At 32.6% G+C, this 13,366-nt stretch overlaps 1 protein-coding gene across 1 annotated transcript; it reads right to left on the reverse strand.

Moving 5' to 3' along the window:
- Positions 1 to 1,015: 1,015 nt before the first annotated feature.
- LOC148274030 (uncharacterized) lies at positions 1,016 to 9,527 on the reverse strand. Its single transcript, XM_088237732.1, has 3 exons — positions 9,244 to 9,527; positions 5,147 to 5,385; positions 1,016 to 1,699 (listed from the first exon to the last, which is right to left on the reverse strand). Exons 1-3 carry the CDS (start codon positions 9,436 to 9,438, stop codon positions 1,294 to 1,296), a joined length of 840 nt encoding a protein of 279 aa, XP_088093858.1. The 5' UTR covers positions 9,439 to 9,527; the 3' UTR covers positions 1,016 to 1,293.
- Between the last annotated feature and the right edge of the window lie 3,839 nt (positions 9,528 to 13,366).

Below are 13,366 nucleotides of genomic sequence, written 5' to 3' on the forward strand. Positions count from 1 at the left end.
CCTTTGTATCTTATTTTGTTAACATATTTAAGATGTTTATTTTAAAAGGTACTTTTAATTTTCAATGATTGTTTTTTAGATATAAAATTATTATTTTATTGTATTATTTATATAAACTGGGTGTTCTTTAAACCCTGTCACATCTGAAACCACGATAAAATAAATTTTTAGAATAAACATTAAAAAAAACAAATGGTTGCTTACTTATGCCAGGGTGAAGTAAGGAGAGGGGAGGGGGGAGTCTGATACACCATCAACCACATGGCCACGCCCCCCTCGCTTCTCCCCTGCAGAAGTAAGCTACCATTTATTTTTTTAAATATTTTTTTTTTTTTTTTAATCTGTCTTCTAAATATTGTATAAATATGCTAATATGTCTTCTTGCCCATACTGATCATCGTGGTTTCGGATGTGACAGGGTTTAAAGAACACCCTGTATATCTTTTTTTCTGTCTTTCTTCTTAATACTATTTTAAATACTTCAGCATCTTAAACAAAATAATACATGTTCATTATTTTATATTTATATGTGTACAACATTATGATTCATGGGTATGATAATGAGTAAGTTCAGTGCTACGGGAAATTGGGTATAAAAATGCTTTCTTACGCGCAGTAAAAATCAGTACATTACTCGGCAAATTGTACGGCAAAGTTTCTTGAAAATGTATGAAAGAAAAACGAACTACTTTCTTAAATGACGGCACAAGTTCTTCGAACCAACCAGTTATATAGTGTTGTGATAGATTTTCGGTTTGCGGGAATCTAAGTCACCAATCAACAGAACTCATCCAAGTCACACGCGGAGTAATTACAAAACTTTTTAAAATCACAGTGCTGATAACAAATACTATTTAGTTTAGTTTGACTCATAAGACAAATAATAAAAAAAATAAAAAAAAGTTCCTTCCCGATAGAAATTTTTTTATAAGAAAAAAACGGGATTTTTATTTAATGAAAAAATTGTTTTCTTTCTACGTAGGTATTTGAAAAATGAGCATAATAAATATACATATTTTTTAAACGTTTTATTCCGGCACAATATAATATAATTTGTTATGTTAGCTCGAACTAATATTAAAAATACAAGTACATTAAAATTAATATTACATATTTAAAAAAAAAAAAAAAAAAAAAAAGTACCATCATTCTGTTTCACATGGCAAATAATGTAAATATATGTCTATAAATATGTACCTTATTTGACAATAAAACAGTCGTGTCCCAAAACCGCTCACCATATTCATTTTTATTTATTAATTTTACACAAAATACACATACACATACACATTTTTATAGCGTCTTTAGATCGTATTCGAGCCAATTATAGGAGCCAGCATATGTGAATCCTAGATCCTTGCACAGATTTTCAGAAGCCGTGTTCCCTGGCACAATAAACAGCAGAATATCTTCTCCATCTTCAGCCACCTTCTTGCAAATTGCTTTCACAACCAGCTTTCCAAAGCCTCGTCTCCTGTACCTTTCGTCTGTCTGCAGAATGGCCAAGTCACTGTACTCATATTTGATGACCCAGCTGAGGAGTTGATGGTCCTGTTTCGAGAAAATTCCCAGGCCATAATTTAGCCTGATGCACTCCGAAAGTAGGTTTTCAGAACCTTCAAATCTGTGTTGCCAAAGAGAATTGATTTTGGGGATGTTTGTCTGATTCAGAGGCGCTACGTACACGCCTTCGGGATATCTGAAAGACAATTTAGATTATTTAAAAATGTCGGTTTTTTACATGTCAATTACTTTTATTTATTTAACTTTTTGTACATAATGTTATTTGTACATTGGCGGGCTTATTGCCAAATGGCAATTTCTTCCAACCAACCCATAAATAAAAGTTTTATTTTTATAATTCAAGTTACAGAAAATATTCAATAGAAAAAAAAAAAAGATTAAAAAGTTAAAAATATATAAAAATAGAAATAAACGTATTTGTTTATAAATTACCTTAAATCAAAACTATTACTCAATGGGAAAAAGGAAAAAAGAGGAAAGAGGAAAAATGAAAGGAGGAGAGATTAAGGAAGAGAAAGGAGATGTTTCTTCAGACGTGATTTAAACAGAGATAATGTAGTAACATCTTTGATGGTGGATGGGAGATGATTCCACAGTCGAGCCGCATGGACACTATATGAGTTAGAGAAGAAAGAGGAATTGTGTATGGGTATTAAGAGAGTGCCTTGAATTACCCCTTATAAATTAATACAAAACTGTGTTGTAATATTCCCTGAAACTTTTGTTTACATTTATGTATTTATGATACAGTTTTCAACATTTTAAACAGTCATTGAAATTTATTACAACAGACGGGGAAAACATTTTTGAGAAGGAAATTCGGAATCTAGGCATTGACAAGGCTTATGACTTGTCATTGGCCGGTTTATTTATTTATTATATCTACGGCCTAAGCCAATTACAATGAATTATATATATGTATTTTTTTTTTTTTTAAAACCTTTATTTTAGCATAAATAAACAATCTACAATCAATATATGATCGTAGAGTTATAGCTGAATTGTTATTCTTATTTAAAATAATGAAATCGATTATCGACAGCCCTGCTCTGCTTGAACTAATTCAAATTCGAATACCTGGGAAGTGCACTAGAAGTAAGGAATTATTTTTTGCAACAATTCACGGACCAACTATGAAATGCACTCTCCCCCAAGGCCCCAAGATACATAGGTATGGAAATGAATTAGAACAAATATTCGATATTTTCAATACAAATTCTGTTCATGAATTAAAACGAATTCTCACTCATTATTTATTAGAAAAATAATGGATTTTGTTTCCTACGGAATACGTTATTTTTTTTTCTTTACTTTTAAAAAAAAAAAGTATTTTTTTTTATTTAAAAAGAAATATTGGTGTTCTTATGATTTACTCAAATATTTAATTTTGAGGGCCATTTCCAACGAGTTGTAAATAACTCACTATTAGAAAATATGATCGAGTTGGGGTAGAGTGGGATTCAAACCACGGACCTTTGGTCCGTGAGTCCGAGACACAGGACCACAACCCGATAAACTTTACTCAGAGGTGGTGAAATAGGCTTTAAGTATACACCATTCTTAAACGAGACAAGGACAGTCGAGACTAATAAACCACAGGACCACAACCCGATTTAACATGTTAGACATAATTTAAATTGTACATTGGTGGATTTATTCCAACCAACTGATGATGATGATTTCACTAAATAAAGGTATTATTTAGTTAATTTAATTTAAGTTTTTTATTTTTATTTTTTTTATTTTATTGTTCAAAAAACTTATATTTTTTTAAATACCAATGTTGTATTATTTTAAAAATTATTATTATCTACTTTTTTTCAACTTAACTGTGTTATATTTACATTTAGAACATAAAATTTCCTCATGGTTATTGTTTTATTTTATTTAGAGATGTTATGTTTCTTTTTTACTTTTTGTTTTTTGTATTATATCTTCACAATTGTTTTTAATTTTGATTATTCCAATATTTCATACCATATACTACATGTTTATTATGCACTGCTGTGATTATTTTTGTAAATTATTATTTTTTGTAAAAGGTTCTTTGAACAGTTGATGTATAAATAAATAAATATATGAAGAAAAACATGTAAAAGAAACTGAATAAAAATAACATATTACAACGATAATAAAATAATGGCATACAATACATTTATACACACGATCAACATAAAAAACTTCGAGCTAACCCATGCCAATGCCTTTTTCATCCTACACTGTGTTAATGGCGAAGAGATCTACGAAAAGTTAAGATCTTTCCTAAAGAATTGACTAATCTACACATTTTGGATTTTGGGACATAAAAATAAAAATGTATCTTAGAAGATTTGATGAATAGCGGATTTCGTCTTCTGGTAACATGGTTGGGAACATGAAAAATAATTTATTGAAACATCACTTATACCATAAATAGCCCCGCCGTACTATTCTCTTTGCGCTGCTCATCACTTTGCTCCTCGCGCTGCCGCCCTCTCGCCCGATGTCACCCTCTCTGCCGACACACTGCTCGACTTGCGCAATTAATTACGTCTCTCCGCACTTGTCATTTGTCTTTCTATACAATGAACGATGAAACTGTGGCAGCGTGCGCACTATGCATTTTTAGTATTGCTAATTATATCAATGTCGTATAAAGAAATACACATTACACGTATTGTGTGAGCGCTCGATGCGAATTGCGACCGCGTAATTATGTGGCCAACCACTCGCGCTCATATTGCCGGTCCTTTGACTCGCGATCAAAAAACCGACTAAATAGGGACCGGTAAGCATGACGAGGAGCATGACGTGTGGCATGACGAGTAATGTTACCACACTATTACTCTACATTCTTTCCTCGTTACTTCCCATGCCATTCGTCGAGTGTCTGGCAAGCCCATAAGTGTTTTGGGAATGCCTATAAGATTCATCTCAGTTATACGTTTCTTCAATGAAGACAGATCGAGAGATTGCTCTATTTTGAAATAAAAATAATTGCCAGGTATTTTAAGAGGTCACTTTACAGACTGTGTAACATTCACCATTATGTATTTGTTTTAACATCCACATTTCCGTAAATCTTCTATCTGTCGACTTTTGTTTATAATTTTTTTGACATTAGGTAATCAGTTTTACTCTTCGAGTGCCAGTCTAAGGAAACCTTCAAAACCAATACTTCACGTCCGCCGTGCCAAGAATCCAACCCAGGACAACCAACAATAATATTACCATAGTAAATAATCAAATATCTTTTCAATATAGCCTACTTTTTTATTTAAAATTTAACCAATCGTAAAACGTTCAGGTCCTTAGCCCCTCCCTTTCCCAATCCACACCCCGACACAAACATATCGCTGAATGTTATTAACCTAATTTTAGTGCATGTTCGGACATGGTGGTGTTTGCAGCCCCTTTTACTCTGCATGTTATTTATGTATTTTTCCGTAAATGGTGGTTTTGGTGATAGTGTATATTGTTATTTGCATGTTGGTGTAGTGAGTGTCCGAAGAGACGGGTACGTCTCAAAACCGGTATAAATATAAAGTCGGTAAGGGTTACATACTAATATTTACTAACATGAATTAATATGTTTGACCACGAAGTTAATGCTTTGAAAATAAATAAAATAAATGTTTCTTACTTTATGTCGAATCCAAGCGGATCTTCTTTTGGTAACCTGTAGTAATGAGTTGGAGTGTCGTGATGTACTGCGTAACCCAAGGCTTGTAATATGGAAGAGAACCATTCTTGTTTACCTGATGGTACTCCACAGACCATCTTCTCTGACCATTCTATTCTCCTGGTGTTAAGTAGAGCTGACGTCAGACTAGTCAGGTCGTCTTTGAAATGAAATATAGTGAGGTAGTACACCCTTCCGCCCTGAAAAAATGATTATTACAATTTTATTTATTTAGAAAAAACATATTATACCAACAAAATTTAAATTATAATCCCAATAGTCCAGTCAAATTGTGTTTTTAGCAGTAAAGTTTTTGGGTACTTTTGATTTCTTCCGTTACTTGTATTTTTGGGGTCTTAAATCCGAATTTGAAGTTTTTTTTAAAAAAATCGTGAAACAACATTGAAAAAAATTACAATATTTGAGTTTGTCCAAATATTCGCAGACAAAATACTGGATTTCACCCCCTCGGGAGTCATTAAGATTAACAAATTACAACAAGTATGGAGAATACCTTAAAAAGAGAATATGAAAGTCTAGGCATTTACAGGGCTTATGGTCTGTCAATCGCTGGTTTAAGTGGCCGCTTTACATACTGTGTAACATTCACCATTTTTTCCATGTTGACGAAAAGTCAGGAAAGATTTGTGAACACCCTGACATTTTATGATGACATAGAAAAAATCAGTGCTAAAGCATTGAAGATGTTAGGATTCGTTTCGCGTACTCCCAGGGTTTTTGAAAATATCCGCGTACTGAGAACTTTTCACAACTCCTCGGTGCGAAGTAGACTCGAGAGTGGCTCGATGATTTGGGGGCCACAGGAACTAAGTACTCTCGTATGATAGAGAAAATCCAAAATTCTAAGATATCTCTGCATGAGAGAGTTTGGTTATTATCCTTGGCTCTACCCGACCGAGTTTCTCCAGGGTATGCTTGGCCACAACAGTTTAGAGACTAGAAGGAATGTATATTTGAATACACATTTTTATTGACTGTTGCGCGGTACTGTTGATAATTTTGAGATTATGATGAACATTGGTTTGTATGTTCCTGATAATTACCTAAGACAGCGTCAGCATAGATTGTTTCATATTCTGATATTTAGGACTATCCTGCCTGTTGGAAGGGCCACCGTTATTCTAAACAACATCGCTCTAGATGTTAGTCTGTTTTATGTATCAGAAGGGGTTTCCCGGAGCAAAATTCTCCTTTTATTTTGACATGAGTCTATTTACGTATTTTGTGTAATTTTATAATATGCACGTCTTGAATTTGTTCGTAATGTATATGTTATTTTAAATAAATGAATTGAATTAAATTAAATGGAAGAATCAGACGTTCAGGACATCGAGTATATGAGGTCTTGTAAAATTGTCAAGGGTGGTTAAGGCTTTTAGGAGGCATTTTTTTAACAATACATTTCGATTCTTTTTGTAAAGAGTATAAAAAACATGTGTCGTAAAATAATTGAATTATTACTGAAAATAAGAAAAATTGTTAAGATATAAGTTTATTTTATTTTATTTTATTAACATAAACGGCAAATCTGCCTTTTACAAAAATTTATAAACCTATATTTTTGGCTTTATATATATTTTTTTTAAAAACATTAATTTCCCTTTACCCAAGATTTATAAAATAATCAAACCTTTGAATTATACAAGATACATAAAAAAATAATAACCTAAAAATTATACAACATATTCAGTAGAAGGTTTAAACAATATGAGAATAAATGTAAAAAACAAATGAAATAATAAAATATTTAAGAATAATATAATGCAAAAATCATGTGTTATCTGTTATAATTAAATTGATTTCTATTGATAACGAAAAACTAGAATCCCATGCGTCCATGCGCTCTGTAGCTGCAAGACGTGCTGGGATATTTATTTATTGTACAGCGCCCTTGAGGTGATTTTCACGAATATGGCACTATATAAATTATCCAACTATATATATATATGAGTTCTGTTTCATACAGCTGGGCAAAGTGAACAAAAAATTGTATATATTATGAAATGCATAATTAAATAAATATAATTACCATTCACCATCTTTGAAAAAGTTCAAAAGGTTTGTTCAAATGAACAATACCCTACATTAAATATATTAGATGCGTGGGAATAACTATTGCCGAGTTCCTGAAGTCTGTTTAATACGGCATCACAAGTATACACTGTCCGTGAATTGTTGCTACAAAACGGTGGCACCTGAACCAGTCATTCTTCCAGGCACTCTTAAGTTGATGAGTGATAACAGTTCAGGGCAATCCCATATTGAATTTACAAATTAAAATACATTTAAAATGTCTATAACTTTTCTTCTATCGTTAAGTTGTAACAAATTATGCATATTATATTATGTTGGCATAAAATCATTTTAAGATGGAGATATCTTTTATACGTAGTCAAAATTTAATAAGAATCTATGACGTTTATAGTTAGTATTCGATCAAATTGATTTATATGTAACTTAACAGATGGCGCTGTACAAGTAAATGTCTAAAAGTTTAGTTCTAAATTTTTTAATATTTTTCATATTTTTATTACATAATTCTTTATAATATTTTGCGTTTGTCCAAATATTTATAGACAAGAACTGGATTAACTCATTACGATGGAGGTGGAGAATATTTCAGAGAAGGGTAGAGAAGTCTAGACATGTATAAGTCAGTCGGATGAATCTATCTCGAATCCACGAAGGTTCCAGCTTATTGACTTCACAAAAATCAACAGAATCGAAGAAATATGCATATTCGAACATTTATTTATTTAACTTTTTGTACATAATGTTATTTGTGCATTGGCGGGCTTTTTGCCAAATGGCAATTTCTTCCAACCAATCAATAAAATAATAGTTTTACTTTTATAATTCAAGTTACAGAACATATTCAAAAGAAAATAAACATTAAAAAGCTAAAGATATATAAAAGTAGAAATAAAAGTATTTGCTTATAAATTACCATAAATCAAAATTATTACTCAATAGGAAAAAGGAAATAGGAGGAAAGAGGAAAGGAGGAGATATTAAAGAAGAGAAAGGAGATGTTTCTTCAGACGTGATTTATATGGAGATAATGTAGTAACATCTTTGATGGTGGATGGGAGATGATTCCACAGTCGAGCCGTATGGACACTATATGAGTTAGAGAAGAAAGAGAAATTGTGGATGGGTATTAAGAGAGTGCCTTGAGAATTAGAACGAAGAGGTTAACCATGAACTGATAAGCGTTTAAATTTTTACGCAGGTATATAGGAGTGTTAGGACTATAAAGTAATACACACAATTATAATGGGGATCTCCAAAATTCAATTAATAAAAAAAAGGTATTTGCAATTCAAACAAGAACATGTGTTTGACATCTACATCATCATCATCATCATCATTCCCTTTCCGGTCCTTAGGGTGCATAGGGCACTGCATTGGTACATCAATCGCAGCGTATCTTGATCAATTTTGTTAAATAAGGTATGATGAACAGTCTTACGCTTCAGGTACCAGTCCAGGGACTATGAAATATTCTGGTATAAAAAACACCCTTTTAAATAAACATTTCATATCAACCATGTTGGGAATCGAACCCGAGACCTCTTGCATGGTAGGCAAACGTGCTGACCATTAATTACACCACGAGGCCGACAATATGGCTATCTAACAGCCACCATCAATTCCTCAGACTCTTGTAGCTCTTCTTGTGAGGTAGATTCCCAGCTGTCCATCTTTTCGAAGGTCTTTCACGAGGACGAATCATCAGGACGAATTATGCAGCGCGATAAAAGGAGTCTGATGGTGTCCAATATCTTACCAGTCCCTCTATCGCTGTCTACTCCATCTTGCGATGTCCTCAGCTTCACTTATTTCTCTTATTTAAATGTTTCTCATGCCATCTCTAAAAGTTTTGCCTTCTAAAATCATCAGTGTTTTCATCTCAGAAATTTTTAATACTTGTTTGGTACTGTGGCTGCCCTAGCTTCGCCACATTATGTCATTATTAGTCCTACTCGTGCTTTATTGATTAAATCATTAATTAAAAATACAGAGAAGTTTCTTACCGTCTTCCCGAACGTAACTAATCCATCTTCAATATTTCCATAAGGGCAGCATATAAAAAATACATTGCTAGGCACTAATTTTATCCACTTTAATCTTGTATTTATCCAGTTTTGCACTAGAAAACTTCGCGGGAACTCTTTACATAAAACTTTATTCACAATTTCTAAGTTATCTATGCTATGGAGAGGATCCATCCTAATCAGGTGACTGCGAGTGTCTTATCGAGGAGAATAACTCCGATTTAAAAAATACTAGTTATTATTGTGATATAACATTATAACTTGTCAACGTACCAAAATTCGTGATGGCATAATATTAGCATTAGCGTTGTGAGTTCAAAATAAACTCTCAATAGCAATAGCACTCACCAAAACAACTCGCTAATTTGAATTATTTTACACTTAATTAAATTATTATGAAATTCTATGGTCGTATTCCAATGTACCGTCCCAATACACACGGCACGGTAAAATGGTGGGTGGGTACTTATTTATTTTTTTGTTTTATTTATTCAGTTTCGATTCGTTGGAAAATTTGTTTAGTTGTGTCTGGTAGTTTTTATTTATTTTATTTATTAGAGACATCAACAGTAATACACGTAAAAAAATATAACAAATAAAATATACAGAAAATAAAACCAATAACAGATATCCACAGAAATACATAAAATACTCGTACAATACAATACATGTTAGAGTGTTTGTGTGAGTTTAAGTGTGTGCGAGGGTGGGTGTTATAACGGAATGAGGGTGGACATGTGTGTAAATATCATTGCACAAGTGTCAAATATATAAATATATTTATTGTTTATTGTGTAATTTCAGTCCATGGTTTATTAGACTCGACTGTCCTTGTCTCGTTTAAGAATGGTGTATACTTAAAGCCTATTTCACCACCTCTGAGTAAAGTTTATCGGGTTGTGGTCCTGTGTCTCGGACTCAAGGACCAAAGGTCCGTGGTTCGAATCCCCCACTCTACCCCAACTCGATTCGCATTTTCTAATAGTGAGTTATTTACAACTCGTTGAAAATGGCCCTCAAAATGAAATATTTGGGTAAATCACGAATATTTCTTTTAAAAAAAAGTCTCGATTAAAACTACTCGTCGAGTAAAACAAAAAATCTGTTTCACCACCGCCAAGTAGCCCTATTTGGCGAGTAAGTGTCTGAGTAAACTACTCAAAGATTTTCCTATTATTAACTGCTAATCATAACCCAGAGAAATAACAAAATGGTGGCAAAACAATTTGACAGCCAGCGGAGAGGGCTTGTGTTTCGATTTGTTAGTTTGGAAAGTGTGTGTTTTTATAAATTATGGAACTGATGGAGCTTGTGGACGATTTTTATGAAAAGGAAATCATTGAAATTCGGATAAAAAAGGTTCATAGGCCTAGAAAAAATTACTTTCAGACGTTATATGAAGTCGATTTTAGGTCAAGATTTCGCTTGACAAAACAGGCTGTCAATGAAATCCATGGTTTGATTGAAGATCAACGTCTTTCCAGAAGTACTCGGTTTGTAGAAGTTCTTTACATAATTATGGAATATTAACCTTTTGTACTCTAGGAACCATAATAATTCGAATTAAACATGTTTTTCATTTCAGGAATAATAATATATATAGTTGTGCCAACAGTGATCAAGTTACTGTTGACATTAAGGTATTTTGCCACAGGCTCATATTTATACAGGGTGTTCTTTAAACCCTGTCACATCCAAAACCACGATGATCAGTATGGGCAAGAAGACATAATAGCATTTAAAAAAAAAATATTTAGAGCAAAGAATATTTTAAAAACAAATGGTTGCTTACTTCTGCAGGGGAGAAGTGAGGGGAGCGCGGTGCCGTGTCAGACTCCCCCCTTAACCCTCTTCATTTTACCCTTGCAGAAGTAAGCAACCATTTGCTTTATTTGATATTTTATAATTTAAAATTTTATTCGTTCTAAAAAAATATTTTGATTTGCCAATATGTCTTCTTGATCATACTGATCATCGTGGTTTCGGATGTGACAGGGTTTAAAGAACACCCTGTATATAAAGTTATAACATAAAAAAGTCGCATATACGTAGAAAAACCATTCTTTGATTACTATCCACGAAGTTAGTTACAGCTTACAGCAATACAACTGGCCGTAGGTACATGAGTAGGGAATTGCGTGCGCAAACTGAAACTGCCATTACACGTTTGTTGTTAAACTAAAAATTTGGAAAGCTTTTGTTCTATGCAAAAGAGCTTCTCTTGAGAATTATTACTCTGAGCTTGTATAATATAATATTACTCTGATATTCTCAAATTGTGTCCATGTTTCTTTTCATTGATTCATATTTTTTTCCATTATAAACTATGATCAATAATAAAAATAACGTGACCTCACTGGGGTTACCCGTGCCGAGGTCACTTAACAATATACTTTTAAAAAAAACACATGTGAGAATAAACAAAAAAGGCTTAATACACAGAGATACTAAACAAAATGTTAAGACAGTTTTAAACACTACGTATTTATGTCTATAATGAATTTATGTACATCTATATTATTTATATTACAAAACGCACAATGAAAGAACAAAAACATAACATAAGCTATACATTTGTGGAGCAGTTGATTCAATATCGGTTTGGGGAATGAGACAATCCATTTTACTTCTACCTAGCTCCCCTATCCATTTTTTATAGCCTTTTGAAACATTTTCTCGTTACTAATTGTTTTAATAGATAGTAGAAGTAGGTTATAGATTTTAATTGATTTTTTTTTAAATTAACAAATACAAACTAATACCCTTTGTCCGAAAGTGGTATTAGTTTGTATTTGTTTTAGTTGTCTTTGTGTTGAGGATCTAGTGAATTTATTATTTGTATGTGATGTATTGTAGGGGTTATGTCTTTCATTTGAGTAAGAATTGTTTTCATGTTTTAATTCTTCGTCTACAATAACATTAATTATATTTAACCCGAGATATCTTCGATTTTCGTTTTTATTACAAAAAAACCTTTATCCACTCACGTCTTCAATTATTTAGCAACATTTAATATCTATAAATCATTAGAAAGTATTCGTATGAGCTTGTCATGACACAAGATATGAAGGAGTAATGGGTATTGAAATAATTAGTCTTAATTATATGGCGCAATAACAAATAATTATCACTGCTCACTTAATTAGGAACAGAAAATATTGCTTATTAATACGAACTATTGTAATGCAGGTTTCACAAGGAGCCAGAAACGGTATTATAAAAAGATTCAAACACAAAAATATTGCGTAACGTGTATTTTTATTCGGATCAAATATGAAACTGCTATTTGTGAACACGGAAATCCAATTTTTTCACTTTGAAAAAATAAAGTTATTTAAACAATAATTTCTTCGTCAACAATCCCATAAGTCATTAACTAAATGCCACAAGTCAAGCCGCTTTGAATTTATTAAAAAAATATAAAACTCCCTCGACTGTCTAAACTTGTAATTATGCGAGGCCCAAAGGGCCGAATTTTCTATTTCTGTTTTTTTTTAGTCGACGATAGTCAACTGTTTTCTGCTAGTAATAATTCTTATTATTTATGTTTAAAGCATTAATTTTGTGTTTAAACATTTTACAAGTATATGTATAATCTTTTGCGGCAAGTTGTTTTAAGTGAATATTTACTAATTTTATTGATTATTATTTTTACAAAACATTTTTTTAAGTATGTCCAAACATTTGTAGGAATTTGCTGGTTGAGGGCTGGAGCTCCTACCTCAGAGAAGTTACAGAAGACACGAGGTTGCTGTTTAATGCGTATTTATTACATGGCGAATAATATACAGCACTTGGTTGTTTAGCGCGAGCGTAGCGGAGATGATGGGTTGAAGAGATTGCACTTGAACTACATGTTGGAACTGAGTGACTGCGTTGAGCTGGACTTGCATGGCTGACTGGGCGTCGACTGCACCCTGCGGTCTCTTTATAAGCCACGTTCCTTTGTTCTTCATATCTCCATGGTAGGAACGATGTTAATTTATAAGGACGTTAATCTCATGTTTCGCAAAATGCAATTAATTGAATTCAATAGAAAACGCTGACTTGCTTCATCGGTCGTCGCCCTATAATTTTAGGTGAAATGATTTAACACGTGTGT

The sequence above is a fragment of the Micrasema longulum genome, unplaced genomic scaffold (assembly GCF_059751315.1).
Source record: "Micrasema longulum isolate JH-2025_06_02 unplaced genomic scaffold, ASM5975131v1 h1tg001776l, whole genome shotgun sequence".
NCBI lineage: Eukaryota > Metazoa > Arthropoda > Insecta > Trichoptera > Brachycentridae > Micrasema > Micrasema longulum.

Excerpts from the sequence above, each read along its gene's own strand:
- LOC148274030 (XM_088237732.1), bottom strand. The coding sequence starts at position 9,438 with ATGGATCCTCTCCATAGCATAGATAACTTAGAAATTGTGAATAAAGTT. Across the intron at positions 5,386-9,243 it reads TAGTTACGTTCGGGAAGACG|GGCGGAAGGGTGTACTACCT; the intron begins GTAAGAAACTTC and ends TCATTTTTTCAG. Across the intron at positions 1,700-5,146 it reads CCGCTTGGATTCGACATAAA|ATATCCCGAAGGCGTGTACG; the intron begins GTAAGAAACATT and ends ATTGTCTTTCAG.